A 19,350-nucleotide genomic window follows, 5' to 3' on the forward strand; every position below is an offset into this window, starting at 1 on the left:
TGTCATGAATAAATAAATAAAATCTTAAAGAAAAAGAAAATCATAAGGGGGGGGGTGCCTGGGTGGCTAAATTGGTTAAGTGTCTGACTCTTTGTTTAGGCTCAGGTCATGGTCTCAGGGTGATAAGATCAAGTCCTGCATGAGGCTCTGGCTCAACAGGGAGTCTGCTTGAGATTCTCTGCCTCTTCTCTTCCCCCTGATTGCTCTCTCTCTCTTTTTCAAAGTAAATAAATAAATCTTAAACAAAAAAGAAAAAAAAATCATAAGGAAACCACATTTACAGTTCTGTGCTATAAAAAATCTGTGTTAGTGGGTTCGTGCAGCTCAAACTTGTGTTGTTCAAGGGTCAACTATATACACTCCCATTATTTGCCATGCCGTTTGCACTCCCTCTCTGTGGAGGGTTATAGTTGTTTCCCTCCCATGTCTGGTTAGCCATGATACTTGTTTTAACAGTAAAATTGAGTGGACACGATGTGTACCAGTTCCAAGCAAAAGCTGTAAGAACCATTGTGCATTTTTATAAGCTCTCTTCTTTTTTCTCTTAAGAATAGCATGTCCCAAATAAGGGCTGTTTCTTCAGACTGAATCCCAGAGTGAAGAAGATGTATGAGGCAGCACTAATCAGAGCTGCATACAATTTGCAGTTGACATGCAATATAAATGAGGAAATAAACCTTTGTTTTTTGTAAGCTATTGTGATTTGAGGATATTTTCTACCACAGATTTACCAAGAGAAAAATGATTAACACAACATTTATTTTTCTTTGTGGACTGTGGTTGGCTTATATTTTTCATCTCTACCAGTATTACTTTTGGTACCTTGTATTCTCCAAAGATTATTCATTTCACCCAGCATTACACACTTACTTGCATGGACTCTAGCTAAGTAGTCTTGTGATTTTAAATAATTTCTTTTTTCAGTTTATGTCCTCCTTTGTCATTTCTTTTTTGTTTATTTGTGTCTTTCTCTCCCTGCTTCTTCTCCTTTATTTTTGCTTGATTAGGTTAGCAAGTGACTTATCTCTTATATTGATTTTTTTCCAGTATATACAAATCACATACCACCACAATATATCCAAAGTGTACAGTTCAACAGTTTTTATTATATTCTGTATTCATTTAATTGTGCTACAATCACCACAGTAAGTTTACAACATTTTAATCACCCCAAAAGAAACCCTACATTTATTAGCTATCACCCCCACTTGTCCATCCGTCCAAACCTTAGGCAGCCACCAATCTACTTTCTGTCTCTATAAATTTGCCTATTTGGGAAATTCCATGTAAATTGAATTATATAATATGTTGTCCTCTATGTCTGGCTTCTTTCACTTAGCAAAATGTTTTCAAGCTCCACCCATGTTGTAGCATGTATAAGTACTTCATTTCTTTTTATTGCCAAATACTCTTTCATTTTATAGATATGCTATTTTATTTATCCATTCACCAGTTGGTGGCCATATGGGTCATTTTCAGCTTTTGTCTGAATGAATAATGCTGCTATGAACATTTGTGTACAAATTTTTGTGTAGAGATATGTTTTTATTAGTCTTGTATATCTAGGAGTGGAATCTCTGGGTCATATGGGTCAATTCTATGTTTCACCTTTTGAGAAACTACTGTCAGACTGTTTTTCAAAGACAGAAACATTTTTATCCCCACTAGCAGCATATTTCTCTCCATCCTCAACATCACTTGTTATCTGTTTGAGTGTGTTTTGGTGTCATATCTATTGCCTAATCCAAAGTTATGAAGATTTATGCTTATATTTTCTTCTAAGATTGCTATAGTTTTAACTCTTACAGTTACATGTTTGATCCATTTCGAGTTAATTTTGTATGATCTAAGGTAGGGGTCCCATTCATTCTTTTGTAGATGGATACCCCATTGTCCCAGCACTATTTGTTGAAAAAAACCAAAGAAGTATTTTGTTATTGTTTTGTTTTTACTTTGTTTGTTTTCTGATTTTGGACTCTACTTTTGCTTTAATTTTTTTCCAGTTCATTTATTTTTATTGATCATTTTGCATCAGATGCTTAATTTGTGTATAATTTACTGTTATTCATATAAGTATTTAAAGCAATGAATTTTCCTTTTAGTACCATGTTAGCAATATTCCATAGACTCTGGTACATAATATTACTATTTTCTAAGTATTCTGAAATTTAGATTTTTATTTCTCTTTTGACCTCAGAATTATTTAATAGAGATATTTGCAACATTTTTTTTCCAGGTTGAAAGGCTATTTTTGTATTTTGGCTCTGTTATTAACATCTACTTTTATTGCAATTTTGTCAGAGATCATTAATCGAATTTCTGCTTTTGGGGATTTTTTGAGGTTTTCTCTGTGGCCTTATGTATTTTTTTTAATACACTCTCTAGGAACTTGAAAGTAAGTATTTATTACTCTTACTGGAACACAGTAATATAAATTATATATACACATTATATATAGACATACATTATGTATGTACATTATGTATGTCTATATAAATATGTATACATAAATATTTATATACATATTCATATGCATGTATTCACACACATATCTTATTATTTTGTTTCGTATTCTTTCTACTTACTTACTTTTTAAAAAAGTGTTTTTAAGGATAATTTTTTTTTTTTAAGTAAATGCTACCCCTGACATGGGGCTTGAACTCATGACCCTGAGATCAAGAGTCACATACTCTACTGACCAAGTCAGCCAGGCACCCCTATTCTTATTTACTTTTTAATGACTTGATCTGTCTTGGATGATAGATGTTTATTTAAGTCTGATGTGTCTTTTGAGACTAATAGCCCTGAACCTCTGCTCTCTTTGCACCTGGAGTGACTTCTCTGATTGCTGAATTTTGGGTCTCAGCTTCTCTGTTCTCATCAGGAACCTGATCACTTTCAGAAAAACTCACTTTGTTCTGTTCTTCCACATTTTATGTTTAATGAGGGCACGTTGTTCTCCTCTGGAGAGGCCCATGACTGTCCAACTGAGCCTGTGAAGGGCAGATTTAATTTGGTTTTAATTTTGGAGGAGATAACAAAACTCACTTAGTGAACACAACTAATATAAATTCTCCAACCTGGTCTTTTTCAGTAACAAAGTTGATTCTTTTTCTCCATATGACTAACTGTCTCTAACTAACCCTCAGTTGGTTCCATACATGGGAAAGGAGCAGAATTTTCATGTATTGAGCCTAATTAAGCACTGCTAGCTCTTCCTGCTCAAATGGTTTTTGCAGTCCTTAAAACGTACTGATGAAGTTCGATTCTTTACTTTCTATTCCATACACTCCCAAATTTGACTTTTAGTTCTCTTTCTAGCATTATCTCAGCCTACAATTCCTCCTTCACCTCATATTCAAAATCTTCCCATCTCTGAGCCTATCTAGGGCATTCTCTTGCCTGGCCTTTATTCAAGAGTTTGCCTCAATATGTTGCCCACATCCATTGGGTAAGATTCTGAACTACATTCCTTTTCTGCCTCAGTTTGCTTTGTCTCAGAAGTGTGTGTGTGTGTGTGTGTGTGTGTCCATGCACGTGTGTACATATGTACATACATCCAACCAGTTTTGGAGATTTTGGAAATTAGATATTATGATTCATTCTTTGTCATTACGGATAACTGAAGAAGAGTTATCGTACGTATCTTTATTAAATAGCTGATTGTTAAATTGATTTCTGGCAGAATGGATAATATGAAAACTGTCTTCAAATACTCAGTTTTAGGCATGGTGGATCAGAACAGGTAGTCTGGAGTCTAAGAGTGATTTATGAGAGTTGAATGGGTAAAGAACCCTGAATCAAAATATAGGATTTTAGCTTAGACAGTTATGTCTATCCCATTAGACTGAAAATTCTCAAGAGGTAAGGGTTATCAATATCCTATTTACCTGGCACTCTAACAGGTCCAGAGCTGGTGCTTAGTCTCTGTGGAATGAATGAATGAATGAATGAATGAATGAAAGCTTCTTGCCACCCTAGAGAATATAGCTGAAGAAATAGCAATTACAACTGAAGAAATCTAGGGCAGAAAGGAGTATAGAGAAATAAACCAGGAAAAAAATTACTTTAATTCTCTTAAATTGTATCTCTCACACTTCCTAGCACAGTAGTTAAGTTTTAGTAAAAATATACAGTGCACATAGTATGTGATCAACAAACACACTAAGTTCATTCTTTCTTCTCTAGAGTTCAGAGAATGGCACATCACATTCATCGATCATATAGAGTAAAGTATGTTTAGAGAGTTTTAATGGGTCTCATTTGAGGTCTCTTTCTCAGACTTCTGGGCTCATGGAAAGAGGGAACCAGACCAGCAGCTTTGAGTTCCTCCTCTGGGGACTCTCAGAGCGGCCAGAGCAGCAGAATATCCTTTTCCTGCTGTTCCTGTGGATATATGTGATCACTGTGGCTGGAAACCTGCTCATTGTCCTGGCCATTGGTACTGATGCACGCCTCCACACACCTATGTACTTCTTCCTTGCCAGCCTTTCCTGTGCAGACATCCTTTTCACCTCCACCACTGTGCCCAAGGCCTTGGTTAACATCCAGACCCAGAGCAGGTCCATTTCCTACACGGGATGCCTGGTTCAGCTCTACTTCTTCTTGACTTTTGGGGACATGGACATCTTTCTCCTGGCCACAATGGCCTATGACCGCTATGTGGCCATCTGCCACCCTCTCCACTACAAGATGATCATGAGCCGCCGGCGCTGCACCCTCCTGGTTACTGCTTGCTGGATCCTTACAAGTCTTGTTGCCATGACCCACACTTTCCTCATCTTTCGACTTAATTTTTGCTCTAAGAAAATCATTCCTGACTTCTTCTGTGATCTGGGACCCCTGATGAAGGTGTCTTGCTCTGACACTCAAGTCAATGAGCTTGTGCTCCTCTTCTTGGGGGGAGCAGTCATTTTAATCCCCTTCATTCTCATCCTGGTCTCTTATATGCACATCGTTTCAGCCATCCTCAGAGTCCCCTCCGCCCAGGGAAGGCACAAGGCCTTCTCTACCTGTGGGTCACACCTTGCTGTTGTTGCTCTGTTCTTTGGGACAGTGATCAGGGCTTATCTGTGTCCTTCATCATCTTCCTCCAACTCCATAGAAGAGGATACAGCAGCTGCTGTCATGTACACAGTGGTAACTCCCCTGCTGAACCCCTTCATTTATAGCCTGCGGAACAAAGACATGAAGTGCGCCTTGGGAAGATTTCTCAGAGGCAAAGTCTTCTTTTCATGGGGCCAGTGACTTCTGTAGTGCTACTGCAAGGTGCCCCCCACTCCCTCCAGTGAGGAATTTAACAGAAATTTCTACCTCAGGTTTTTTACTTCTTACTCCCATATATGCCTTATAACCACTCCCTCCTTCATGAGTGATGTTATTGAGGAAAATCAAGATTTTACATCATGTTTTAAAGTTAATATGTTGGGAGTTGCTTATTTACTCATTTATTTTACTTATAACTTTTCACAAGGAAAAATGCCTTTTGCAACGTTTCTAATTCTAAAAGTGTGCAGTCTTTTATGCCAGTTCACTAAAATTCAATTAGTGAGGTCATGGAAATGGGTTAATGATAAAAATATTAGCAAATAAGGTCAATATTGGATGGCAAAGAGTTTACAACTTTAAGTATATATGCACACATATACTTTTTTCTTACAAAAATAGGAAATTATATAAACAATGCTTCAAGATCATGAGTCAAAAATCTTAGTAACTATTAAAACAAAGCTCTCAACAATATGGAATGATCTATGTCATTGTCAGTGAGCAGATTTTTTAACAGTTTATAATGAGAAGATAAAATAAATAAATTTAAATTAAATATTATAGCAACTAGTGTGTAGCTACTCTCTGAACTTATTCCTTATCTGCTTAGGTAATAGCTGATTGTGAATGCTGATTTTCACATTTGCAGTAAAGGAATCTTGTGTGTTCTCAAGGTTCTTTCTGTTGAAACTTGTAGCCTCTAGCCTCACTCAACCAAGACCAAATTAAAGATAACTGAGGCTTATGAATTTTTATTTCTACAGTGGAAAAGTCGCAATTCCATACCATGTCTGAGAGTGAATACAAAATCATTGTCTAAAGTTGAGACAATGGCTGGGTGCTTGGGTGGCTCAGTGGTTGAGTGTCTGCCTTCTGCTCAGGTCATGATCCCGGGGTCCTGGGATCAAGTTGTGCATCAGGCTCCCCGCAGGAAGCCTGTTTTCTCCCTCTGCCTTTGTCTTTGCTTCTCTCTCTGCGTCTCTCATGAATAAATAAATAAAATCTTTAAAAAGAAATAAATAAAGTTGAGGCCATGGAACAAATTCATTGCAGAGCTTTGTAAGGAAAGAGTCCTAGACTGATGCCCAGGAGTCAGATCTTAACCTCAGTGCTTCCACTTATTTTTCTATGTCTAGTCTTCTCTTCTTTGAAATAAAATTATTGATATTTTTTTCTTGCCTACCTAACTGGAACTTTGTGGGAGAAAATGCATGTGGTTTGTCTTTTTTTTTTTTTTTTTTTTTTGTCTTTTAAAACAGAGAAACTCCAAATGATTGTAGCTTTAAATAGCTGGGCATTTCTTTATTTCTTTTTTTTTTTAATCTTTTTTTTTTTAATTTTATTTATTTATTTATTTATGATAGTCTCACAGAGAGAGAGAGAGAGAGAGAGAGAGAGGCAGAGACACAGGCAGAGGGAGAAGCAGGCTCCATGCACCGGGAGCCCGACGTGGGATTCGATCCCGGGTCTCCAGGATCGCGCCCTGGGCCAAAGGCAGGCGCCAAACCGCTGCGCCACCCAGGGATCCCCTTTATTTCTAATATACATGTAAGTAGTCCAAGTGTGAGATGCTGGCTACAAAATCATCAAGGATCCAGGCAGCTTCTCTCTTGGTTTTCTGTAATCCTCAAAGAGTGGTTCCACAGCCATTAAACTTCTGCCTTGGTCTTCATTTCAACCAATAGGAAAGGATAAAGGGTCAACTGGAGGTCCCAACTTTCCCCACTAAGGACAAAATCTGGAGAAGAGCCACATACCTCTTCCATTTATATCCTATTGGCCAGAACTTGGTCACTTGGCCTCATTTGGGTGCAACTGGGCCTGGGGAATATACTTGGTGGCCATATTCCCAGCTAATGTTATATTAGTATGGAAGAAGAACAAACCTTGTAGTAGAGGAAAACCACCCATCTCTGCTACAGTTGGGTGCCATGATGGAACTCATGAAAACAGGAGAGTTTATGGGCTCTCAGTCACTCTCTAAATCTTCAAGACTGTTGGGATACAAGCTAAGGAGATGTCTTCTTCCTAGTGACCACAGAAATCATCAGTGAGTGGCAACAATGGGAGTGGCTGATGGTAATTACATGAAATCTGAGACATTCTTTTTCAGAATCACCCTGTCCCCCTCTCCTTCTCTTGGTGAGTGTCTAGAGGGACAGAAGCTAGTAATGATATTCCTGGTGAACATGAGTTCACATGTGAAATTAACCTGACATCTGCAAGTACAAATGGAATTAATATAAATGAAAAACACATACCTCATGAATCTAAATTGCTGGAAAAGAGAATTTAAAATAAACCTGATGAATATATTCAAGTATATTAGGGAGGATATTAATAATATGAAACATAAAAAGAACAAAGTGGAAGTATTAGTTATTAAACATACTAGTTGAAGTAAATAATTCAACAGATGAGATAAATCGCAGAATGGATACAAGTAAAGAATGAATTTGTGAACCAGAATCATAATATCAGATTTCTTAAGGCAGCAAGCAGTGAAGAATAGAAATATAGAAAATAAGAGGGTGGGGAGTTAGTGAGAAGGAGGATATAAATAAAAGTGCCAATATCTAGAAAACAATAGTCCCATAAAAAGACAGAAAAAGCAGAGGAAAGGAAATATTTCAAGGAGTAATGGTCATAGATTTTCCAGAAAGATGGTATATGAACAACTTCGAATGAAAGAGCCCATGAAGTTCCAAACAAAAGTAATTAAAAAAATACCTAAACTTGTCATAGTGGAATTTAATAACATCACAAAGAGAACATTTTAAGTTTCCAGAGAGGAAGAGAGGATTACATACAAAGGAACAATAATAGGACTAAATTCAGAGGTATCAATAACATACTGGATATAGGAAAACAATTGAATAACATTTGAAAAATAATAGAGAAAATAACTTAAAATATAAAAATTAATATCCATCCAAATATTCACTTAAATTTGAGGGCATAATGAAATTATTCTCAATTATACAAAGTCTAAAAAGTTCTCCAGACAAAGATCTACCTTGAAAACACCTTTGAACAAAGTACTCAAACAAGAAATGAAAAACATATCCAGGAAGATGGATGCAAGAGTTATGGGAAATAGGGTGGGAAAATAACACAGCAAAGTTTATTTCTGACTAAAATAGCAAAGGCAAAATATAAAATAAAAACACCGATGGGCACCTGGATGGCTCAATTGGTTAAGGGTCTGCCTTCAGCTCAGGTCATGATCCCAGAGTCCTGGGATCAAGTCCTGCATTGGGCTCCCTGCCCAGGGGGGAGTCTGCTTCTCCCTCTTCCTCTGTCCCTTCCCCCTGCTTGTGCACACACACTCTCTCTTTCTCTCTCTCTCAAATAAATAAATAAAATCTTTAAAAATCTGGAATAAAATTCTAAAATGCTGGATAATGTCAACTCTCTATAGTGGCTGTGAGTAGGTAATATAAGGACAGGAGAACGTGATAAATAAATTGTCTTTCTGGGGGGAAATAGAGATGTGTTTAAGAAACCCATGGGGATAAATTAAAACCATGTATTTTAAGTTAAGGGAAAGCATCTTAGCTTTCAAAATAGGATGTGTAACTTTAAAACCAATCTCAGAAAACAGAAAAAAAAAAAAAAGACCTATGAAATGGGAAGCAATAAGAAAAAAAAATTAGAAGAAAATACAGCAAATGGAAATGATTAAGTTTGAGTTTATTATACATATTATATCAGTACCTAACAGGGAATTCCCATTCTTTTAAACAAAAATAAAATATCAGTATACATGATGTCACAAAGGAAGTCTCAGTAAGTTCTAAAGAAGAAATATGTGTGTGTTCTCTACTGATATGAATCATAATGAATGCAAATATGTTCTCTAACCATAATGTTCTAAAGTTAGAAATTATAAATAAAAGGAGAGCTTTAAATTTGCAAAATCCCTAGAAATTTAAGAAGGTATTACTAAATATGAAATAAACTTTGCATTCAAAAGGAAATTATGAGAGTAATTATGGAATACTTGAAACCAGTAAAGAAACAATAAAGAGAAACTATAAATCAAAAGCAGTAATAAAAGAGATAGCTTTAGTCTTAAATGAACTTACCAGGAAAGAACTACAATTGAAACAAATGATCCGAATATTCAAATTAATAAGTTGGAGACAGAGCAACAAGAGTAATCTTAAAGGAGCAAACAAAGATAAGAAAGATAATGGCAGAAAGCAGTAAAATACAGAATTGCAAAACAGTACAAATTCTCAGCAAAGTATTATCAAATAGAACTTAGCAAATTTAGAGTTTGTATAAAAAGGATAGTACTTTGTGACCAAGTAGAGTTTATTCTCTTTTTTTAGTTTTATTTTATTTTATTTTTTTCATAAATTAATTTTTTATTGGTGTTCAATTTACCAACATACAGAATAACACCCAGTGCTCATCCCGTCAAGTGCCCCCCTCAGTGCCCGTCACCCACTCACCCCCACCCCTCGGCCTCCTCCCCTTCCACCACCTCTAGTTTGTTTCCCAGAGTTAGGAGTCTTTATGTTCTGTCTCCCTTTCTGATATTTCCCACACATTTCTTCTCCCTTCCCTTATATTCCCTTTCACTATTATTTATATTCCCCAAATGAATGAGAACATATAATGTTTGTCCTTCTCCGACTGACTTACTTCACTCAGCATAATACCCTCCAGTTCCATCCACGTTGAAGCAAATGGTGGGTATTTGTCGTTTCTAATGGCTGAGGAATATTCCATTGTATACATAGACCACATCTTCTTTATCCATTCATCTTTTGATGGACACCGAGGCTCCTTCCACAGTTTGGCTATTTTGGACATTGCTGCTAGAAACATGTAGAATTTATTCTGAGAATGCGAGGCACATTCGACATTTAAAATTCAAGAATTTGGGCAGCCTGGATGGCTCAACAGTTTAGCACCGCCTTCAGTCCGGGTCCTGATCCTGGAGACCCAGATCCAGGGTCTGGAGACCCAGATCCTGGAGACCCGGGATGGAGTCCCACATTGGGCTCCCGGCATGGAGCCTGCTCTCCCTCTGCCTACGTCTCTCCTCTCTCTGTGTGTCTCTCATGGACAAATAAATACAATCTTAAAAAAAAAATTCAAGAATTTAGTTCACCATATTGTCATTGAAGAGGTACAGCGGGTTTGTATGAAGGACAATCCATGTGTTTTCATGCACATCCATTTGTTCCTTGCTATTTCATTCATCTCCCATTCTATAATAATATGGGGACTCCATTTGTTGTTAAAATGCAGCGAGCCTCACTTACTCATTCCCAAGTAGGGTAGGTATACAACTCAGAATGTCCTTCAATATGGTGGCCAGTTATGAGCTGGAAAGTTTTAAGCAAATATATAGTGAAACAAGGTACAGTCCCCATTATTGTAGATTATCTCAAGGTTATAAATAAAGTTTGTTATCTCTACTCTCCACTATTCATCCTAGATTTCTCTCACCTTTGCTATCACTTTGGCAGGTCTGTGTTGATGCCTGGTAGAATGTATGAAACCTTCATGCCTGAAGGGCTTAAGGTCTTAGTTACTTTCTCTTTTTGTGGTGGGTGACTGAAATTGCTCATTAACATTTATTACTGTTCATGGAAGCACTAAGAGATACCCAAGTGAATACCCTAGGTATTAATACCTTAATATTAAGTATTAAGTATCAATACCTTAATACCTAGGGTGTATTCATTATTATTTTATGCCCCTATGTATAGTAGCAACCGTAAGTCTTAATGCTAATCATTATCAATTGTCCTAGTTAGAAAAGTGACACCCATCTTTCCCTGTGGGCCTACTGCATAAGAAGCATGAAATGTCAGAAGGCAATCATAGCTTTTATTTAGTGGATTCCTCCAAGGGAGTAAGGTTTTTATACTTCATTCAAACTGGGAAAAAGGACAAAGGACCAGTATCTAGAATGTATAGAGATCTCTCAAAAACTCAACAGTTAAAAAATACAATTATGAAATGAGCAAAAGATACGAACAGGCATTTCACTGGAGAGGATACACAGATGGCAAATAAGCACATGAAAAGATGTTCAACACCATACACCATTAGGGAAAGGCTAATTGAACATTTATCAGAATAGCTAAAATAAAGTGACAACATCAAATTCTGGTGAGGATGCTGAGAAACTGTATCACTCATGCTTTGCTGGTGGAAATGTAAAATTTACACTCAGTCTGCAAAGTAATTTTGCAGTTTCTTATAAAATTCAACATGTAAGTACAATACAACTGAGCAATTGCACTCCTGGGCATTTATCTTAGAGACATGAAAACTTATGTTAACTCTAAAACCTGTACACAAATGTTAATTAATTTTAAAACTAATAAAGGATTAATATCTAGATTGTAAGAAGCTTCTGCCAAAGAAAGATAGAAAGAAAATATAGAACAAAGATGGATAAAGTATATGAGAAAGAAATTTCATAAAGATAAGCCCAATTGAATATAAAAAATAGTGAAGGGGATTATAGGGGAAAGGAGAGAAAATGAATGGGAAAAACTAGAGAGGGTGACAAAGCATGAGAGACTCCTAACTCTGGGAAATGAACAAGGGGTAGTGGAAGGGGAGGTTGATGGGGGGATGGGGTGGCTGAGTGACGGGCACTGAGGGGGGCACTTAACTGGATGAGCACTTAACGGGATGGGTGTTATACTATATGTTGGAAAATCGAACTCCAATAAAAGTATATACAAAAAAGATAAGCCCAATTGTTAACAAGATATGAAGAAATGTTAAACCTTATTGGTAATTCATAGAAGTGATGAGATGATCTTATACCAATCAGACTTCCAAACCAGAGTCTGATGATGCCAAGTGTTGGTGAGAATATGAGACAAATAGAAGCAACATGTACTGTGATGAGAATGTAAACTAGTAGAGACCATCAGAAGAGCAATCTATCAGTACTTGACAAAAATTAAAATGAACATGTATAGCAAAATTAAAATTAAAAATACATATTTGGATATAGATATACTTTTTTAAAATTAAAATTAACTCTATATAGCAAAGTTAAATATATTTTTATACATTTGGGTGCATATACCAGCATGACCGTGCAACTTTCTGCGTATCCCATTGGCCACTGGCCCCTATAAAGTTGCTAAGCCTCTTAGTCTCGGGGTCCGAGTCCCTGCTCCGCTGCGTCGGGTATACTTGGACCCAGGCTCGAGCTTAAATAAACCCTCGTGTGGGCAGCCCCGGTGGTGCAGCGGTTTAGCGCTGCCTGCAGCCAAGGGCGTGATCCTGGAGACTCTGGATCGAGTCCCACATCGGGCTTCCTGTAGGGTGCCTGCTTCTCCCTCTGCCTGTGTCTCTGCCTCTCTCTCTAGCTGTGTCTCTGCCTCTCTCTCTAGCTGTGTCTCTATGAAGAAATAAATTAAAAAAAAAAAAAACCTTTAAAAAAATAAGTAAACCCTCGTGTGTTTGAATCGGTGTCGGCTCCTTGGTGATTTCTCAGATTTGCGATCTTGAGCACAACATATATATGTATATATAAAGTTCTGCTAAGTACTGATAGATTGCTTTCTTGAGTACCTGGTTTTATGTCTATATATACACACACATATCCATCTGTCTATCTGCCCATCCATCCATCCATCCATCCATCCATGTATCTATCTATCACCTATCATCTATCTATATCTCTCCTAGCAATCTCACTCCTGGGCATATACTTTAGAGAATATGTCTTCTTTTTCTTAAAGATTTTATTTTGTTTATTTGAGGGAGACAGAGAGATAAAGAGAAGGAGAGACAGAGCATGAGTAGGGGGAAAGGGCAGAGGGAGAGGGAGAAGCAGACTCCCTACTGAGTAGGGACCCCGATGCAGGTCTTGATCCCAGGACCCTGGAATCATGACCTGAATGGAAGACAGATGCTTAATTGACTGAGTCATCCAGATGCCCCTAGAGAATAAATCTTGAGGTGTACAGAGAGACGTACATAGGCTATCTATCACAGTGTTGTTTGCAGCAGTATGGATTTAGGTGTTCATCACTTGGGCAAATGGATATATAAAATCTGGTCAGATACATACAATGGACTACTAGAACAAAAGAGGTATCATTATAGGTATACATAGATCCACATGAATATATGTTCTCTGTAATTTTTAAAAGTGTGATTACTAATACAAGGACTAGAATAAAAATTGTGTATCTACTACTCAGTTTAATAAATCTTAAAATGTTGTTATTGTATCTGTGTATGTATTTAAGTAAAACAGAGTTACAGTTGAGAGACCTTTTGAACTCCTACTTCCCTTCCAGTTTCTCCTTCTCCAGAGGTAACCACTATCACCAACTTTGTGTTTGTCATTCTTATGCACATTTTCATAATTTTACTTGAAATCTGTGCACCCACAAAAGCATTTAGCATTGCTTTTCATATTTCAATATTTTATTTCAATGGTATAATCCAGTATGTATCCTGAAACTTGCTTTTTTTTCACTCAGGTTGTGTTCTCGAGATTTGATCCACATACTCAAGTTCATTATTTTTATGACTGCAGTAGGTATATGCTACTAGTTGTCTATTAATCTCCTGTAAAGAACATTTGGGTTATTTCTAGTTTTTCACCATTGTAAACAAAGCTGAAATGAGCTTTCTTGTACATTTCTCTTTGGGTACATGAATGAAAGTTCTCTAGAGTGTACTGATAAGAATTAATTGCTGGAAGGAAGGTGAGGTGTGCCTTAAATCTTACTAAGTATATGCTGTTGGTGCTTTTCACTGGTTAGTTCATTCCTATCCCCCAGCTGCTGTGAATGTTGGCTGCTAATGGCTTGTGACTGCCCTTTGTCTGGCTGGAGAAATTAAGCACCCTCCCATTACAGCCCTAGGAGGTAGAGGGGCAGCCACTGCCAAGGACTAACACTGGGTAGGCAAAGCTAGCTCCTTATCTCTGGATGGAATTGATTCAATGGATGCAAGTCAAGTTCTTGAGCTTCTCTCAAGACCAGGCTGAAGCTAATGTGCTGAGTCCCTACTTACCTCCATTTTTCTGAGGGTACCCTTCAATAAACTACTCTCACACTTCCCATGAACCACCCTACTTCTAGGAAACCTGACCCAAGATAACAGTACTGTATTGCTAAAGACTCTCCAAAATGGTATCAATCAATGCGGTTAAGCTAAAGCTCAAAGGCTGAGGAAAAGAAAGCCATTCAAAGAATTGAGGGAAGAGTTCCCAGGCAGAAGGAAAACAAAGGTGAAAGCCCTGAGATGAAACAGCTCTGTGAATTCAAAGAATTGGAAGAAAGCCAATATGGCTGAAGTTTTGAGAACAATAGAAAGAAAGTGATAGTGGTTGTTGTAGTTATATATAAGAGTGAGACCAGATAGAAACTTAGAGGCTGTTTTACATTTTTTCTTATTTTTTTTAAAAAAAGATTTTATATTATTTATTTAAGATAGAGAGCAAGAGACCATACACACAAGCACATGAGTAGGGGGAAGGGCAGAGGAAGAGAAAGTCTCAAGTAGACTGCCTGCTGACCGTGGAGCCTGATGTGGGACTCAATATGGGGCTCTATCTCAGGACCCTGGGATCATGATCTGAGCTGAAGTCAGACGCATAACCAACTGAGCCACCCAGGTGCCCCCACATTTTTTTCTATTTGTAATAGGAAGTTCTTGAATGAGTTAAGCAGGAAAGCGATAGGGGTCAAATTAAACCTTAAGAACATTACTCTGGTGTAGATAGAGAATGGATTGGAAAGAGGTAAGATAAGCAGGGCATTGGTGTCCATAGAACAAGGAGAATGAACCATAAAAAAATAGCGTTAGTACAAAAAGTAATAGTATTAGTGCAAAAAGAAACCTAATGGGATCTATAGCATAATACTATTTATGTATATAAAATACACAGACATACAAAGATATGTATTCTTTGGGATACGTGAGTATGTTTATGTGGGGAAAGAGGCAGTGGGTGGAGTTTGGAGTTTTTAAAGACAAGAAAGTCCGAGACACATGTTGAAAGGAATGTTGGTGATGATGTGCTATGAACTGAGCGTCTATAATTTACTCAATACAACAGCAACCATGCACTTCCCCACCACTATTTTCACTGTCCTCCCAGAGATCCCTGTTTGGAATGTGGAAAGAGCAAAGATGGTGCCCCACTTTGCTTTAGAGAGTAGTAATAACTTGCTCTTCTGAGGGTCTCCAGGATCAGGTTTTCAGAGAGACATTCAAAGTAATACAACCGTTTTACTTCCAATGTGGGCTTCACTGGGTTGCAGAGACCTTCCCTGGTGATTGATTCAGTCAGAGCCTCAAGGCCAGAGGAAGTGGAGGTTCCCCAGAGCCTCATTAGTGTGAAACAGATGAAGCCCCGAGGCAGTCTGATGACGAATTCTGGAGGGATGCTCCTGATGCAACTTTGCAGCCTAGTTCCTCATTTCCCTGGGGGATTCCATGGAGCCAGTCCTATCTCTGGGCTCTGAGCGAATCCAGGTTGAGATGTCTTGTTATTTCTCCCTTGCACAAGTTTTTGTCCTGGTCCCAGGAGACCTGAAAAACGAACTTCCATTATGTATGATACACCTCTGTGCTTCATTGCCCAGAGCAGAGATTGATGCCCATTAGCTATTAGCAAAAGTCTGTGGGTTAAAAGTGATTGCCTGAATGCTTGACTGAGGGCCTTAATGGTTTTATTTATTTAGTTTAGTTTTTAACAGATTTTATTTATTTCTTTGAGAGACAGAGTGAGCAAGAGAGAGAGAGAGCACATGAGCAGGGGCAAAGCGAGAGGAAGAAGCAGACTCCACTGGTGAGCAGGGAGCCTGATGTGGGGCTTAATTCCTGGGCCCTGGGGTCATAACCTGAGCTGAAGGCAAACACTTAACTGACTGAGTCACCCAGCCTTACGGAAGCACTTGGCATACTCTGCAGATGTATTTGTCAGTTCATTTTCAAAGAATTTGTTAAGGTAGATCCTTTGTTTCTCTTTGTAGCTTTGAGAACCTTATAGTCTTGGAACCAGAAAGCGTGTATCAGGAGGAGTGTATCCATCCTATCCAATGTCCTACTGCTCTGAGGGACTTCAGAGCCTCATTCTCGACACTATTCAAGAAACTCCCAAATCTAAAGTTATTGAGCAAGACTCTGTGGGCCATAGTAGTTTCTAAGTTATTAAAATCTGAGCTGAGAAATACAGAAGCCAAATCTTGCTGGATGGAGCCTTAACCAAATAATCTCCCAATAGGCAAATACTAATAATGTCCTCTAGGCCCTGCGGACACTGAAAAGAATGAGTGATTCTCATCCAGAGAAGCCCTAGACCTTGGTTCAGTGGGAAACAAATATGAGAAAATAATCACCTCTAAGCCCATCACCCAGAGATGACTGCATGCAACATATTGGTGTATTTACTTCTAATATTTTTTTGTGTGCACATAGAAATAGTTTTCCTTCTTGTTGTCTTACAGCATAAGAAATTTCCCATGCCCATAAACATGCTGCGTAATATTTCACCCGTTATGGGTACCATCATATGCTTAAGCATTTCCTAATTGATGGCATTTAGGCTCTTTTTAGTTAAAAAAATTATAAATAATATTGTGATAGATGTCTTTGTTTATAAAGCTGATTCCATTTTGGATGATTTATTAGGACACATATCCCTAGCAGTAGAGTTATAGGGTCAAATTTATATCTCCATGACTCTAGGTACTTTGTATATGTGAATGTCTTCCAAATTTATTCCACCGTCTAAGAGGTCTTAAACCTAAATACCTTCTTGCCATCTCCCCTGTTCACCTCTCAGAAGCTCAAACTCTTTCCTATATTAATTCATTATGCTCCTTCCCCAGTCTTCCAAGTCAGAAATAAAGGATTATCTTTGATTTTACTTTTTCTTTTTTTTTTTTAAATTATCTATTTATTTGAGAGGGAGAGAGAGAGCATGCACACACAGTGGAGGGGTGTGCAGAGGGAGAGGGAGAACCTCAAGCAGACTCTTCTCTGAGCACAGAGCCCAACATGGGTCTTGATCTCACGACCCTGAGATCATGACTTGAGCAGAAACCAAGAATCAGACACTCATGGACTGAGCCACACAGGCACCGAGATTTTACCCTTTATTATATCTCTAGTATCCAGTCCGCTATTGAGCTTCATGATTTCATCTAGCTAGATCATCTCTTTTCCTCTCTCTCCTACTCCCATCCTAGTGCAGGCCACCCTCCCTACTAGCCTGGGCCACAGTTTTTTCTGCTTCTGTTCCTGTCTGTCTCTAACCTGTTATCCTCATGACCACAGTGATCCATCCAACCTAAATCAAACCATGCCACGCCACTGGCTGAAAAATCTCAGTGACTCCTCGTTACAGGTAGAATAAAATAGAATAAAAGCCAGAATGACTTCCCAACTTAATCTGACCCTAGGCACCTCTCCCGCCTTGCCTTGTGCCACTCACAGCTTTGCTGGCAAAGCACCAGCACTGGCTTTCTTTCAGTCCTTGAACACATGTTTTTGTGCCTTCACAGGTGCCTTTCCCTCTCTCAGAAAACTCTTTCCCTGACTCTGACATCCTCTCAGCCATCTGATCTCAGCTTGAATGTCTCAGGAAGACTTTCCCTGACCAACCAATCTGAGCAAGTACCCACTCCTACCCTCCTACCCCAGTTATTTTCTATTTCAGATTACTGTTCCTTTGGGGCACTCACTGTTGTGAGTGCTTTCCTCCTATGTGTCTGCTTTTAGAATGTCTCTCCTGTGCTGGTCTGTAAGCACCATGAGGGAAGGCAGTTGTATCCATCCTGTTCATGGTGGTTCCCAGCACCTAGCCCTGTGCCTGCCATCAGTAAATAATATATGAATATAGTAGGAAGGAAGGTAGACTCCTAGGCATGAGTATAACTGAGGTAGTTTTTTTTTTTTGATAAGAAGTGTTGGGTGTCTGGGCTGCTCCCAGAAGGGGGTCCAGCTTGTAAAGACTGACTGCAGGGGCTTCAGCAGCTGGAGAAAGGCCAACCATACAAACAGACTCCGTGGGGTGGCTGGGTGGAGGCACCAAGACATCTGTGACCACCTCATATTTTGATCAGTGGAGAGTTTGTCATTGTTAGATTTGAAAAAGTGGGAAAACTGAGGCCTAGAACAATTCAATAAATTAATCATGGCTCATCTAGTAGTGGAACTAGGAACAATCTGAGATCATTCATCCTCTCCTCCAGCAGTGTGTCTGTCGGGATGAGGACTGCAAATGGAGACATTGTTTTACAAATACCAGCTGTAAGACTAGAAGCACTTTGCTTGAAATCTGTTTTAAGGTAGTGAGCACCCCATCAAAGGGGAAATACAAAGATAAGATAAAGTGTTCTCTGGACAGGGATGCTAAAATTCTAGTTCCTCTATTTAGAGGGTATGGAGGGGGTAGACAAGGTCGTTTGAATCTAGAATCCTTTCATCTCTAAATCAGCAGTGCTAGGAGTTTGGTCAGAGAGAGGATGGACTGAGGGAATCTGTGGCTTAGGAGATCCAAACTTATCCTACTCACTTATATAGGGAGGGAGGGGGGCAAGCAACAACGTGAAAGAAGGGGGAAGGAGAATCTGGCTTACTCCTTGTAAACAAGACTCATTTCCAAAAACCCTTGTTCTCTGGAGTGATTAACCCATGTGTGTCAGAAGAAGCTGCCTTTGGGATTGCTTCCCTGAGGCCTCCCCCAAATTAACAAATAGACCTGACACAGTCCTAACTCAGCCACTTTCTTCCAGAACATGAGGCTCAGGCACTAGCTCTTGCGCCCTCCAGACTCACTGGGGTGCTCACAGGCTTATAGTTTGTCTCCTCTGCTAAGGGACCAGAGATCCAGGTACCAGCTCCCACGCTCTTCACATTTACCCTATTTCCAGCCCAAAGTCCCACAGTTTTATGTAAGATCCTTTATGTCCTGACTGTGAATTTCCAATGAATGGAGGAGAAAAGTGGAGGCAACAGAACCAGTGAGCTCTAAGACCAGCACAGAGAAGTAAGGTTTGGACATTATGGCCTCTCATTCTCTTCCTTCCTTTTTCTTATCTCTTCTCTTTTCCATTTTCTCAG

At 38.7% G+C, this 19,350-nt stretch overlaps 1 protein-coding gene across 1 annotated transcript; it reads left to right on the plus strand.

Annotated features, from left to right (window-relative positions):
• Positions 1-4,287: 4,287 nt before the first annotated feature.
• Positions 4,288-5,247, plus strand: OR1P1 (olfactory receptor family 1 subfamily P member 1). The gene has a single exon (XM_038546156.1). The coding sequence runs from the start codon at positions 4,294-4,296 to the stop codon at positions 5,245-5,247; it is 954 nt and encodes a 317-aa protein (XP_038402084.1). The 5' UTR covers positions 4,288-4,293.
• The last annotated feature ends 14,103 nt before the right edge of the window (positions 5,248-19,350 follow it).

The sequence above is a fragment of the Canis lupus genome, chromosome 9, assembly GCF_011100685.1.
Source record: "Canis lupus familiaris isolate Mischka breed German Shepherd chromosome 9, alternate assembly UU_Cfam_GSD_1.0, whole genome shotgun sequence".
NCBI classification, from domain to species: domain Eukaryota; kingdom Metazoa; phylum Chordata; class Mammalia; order Carnivora; family Canidae; genus Canis; species Canis lupus.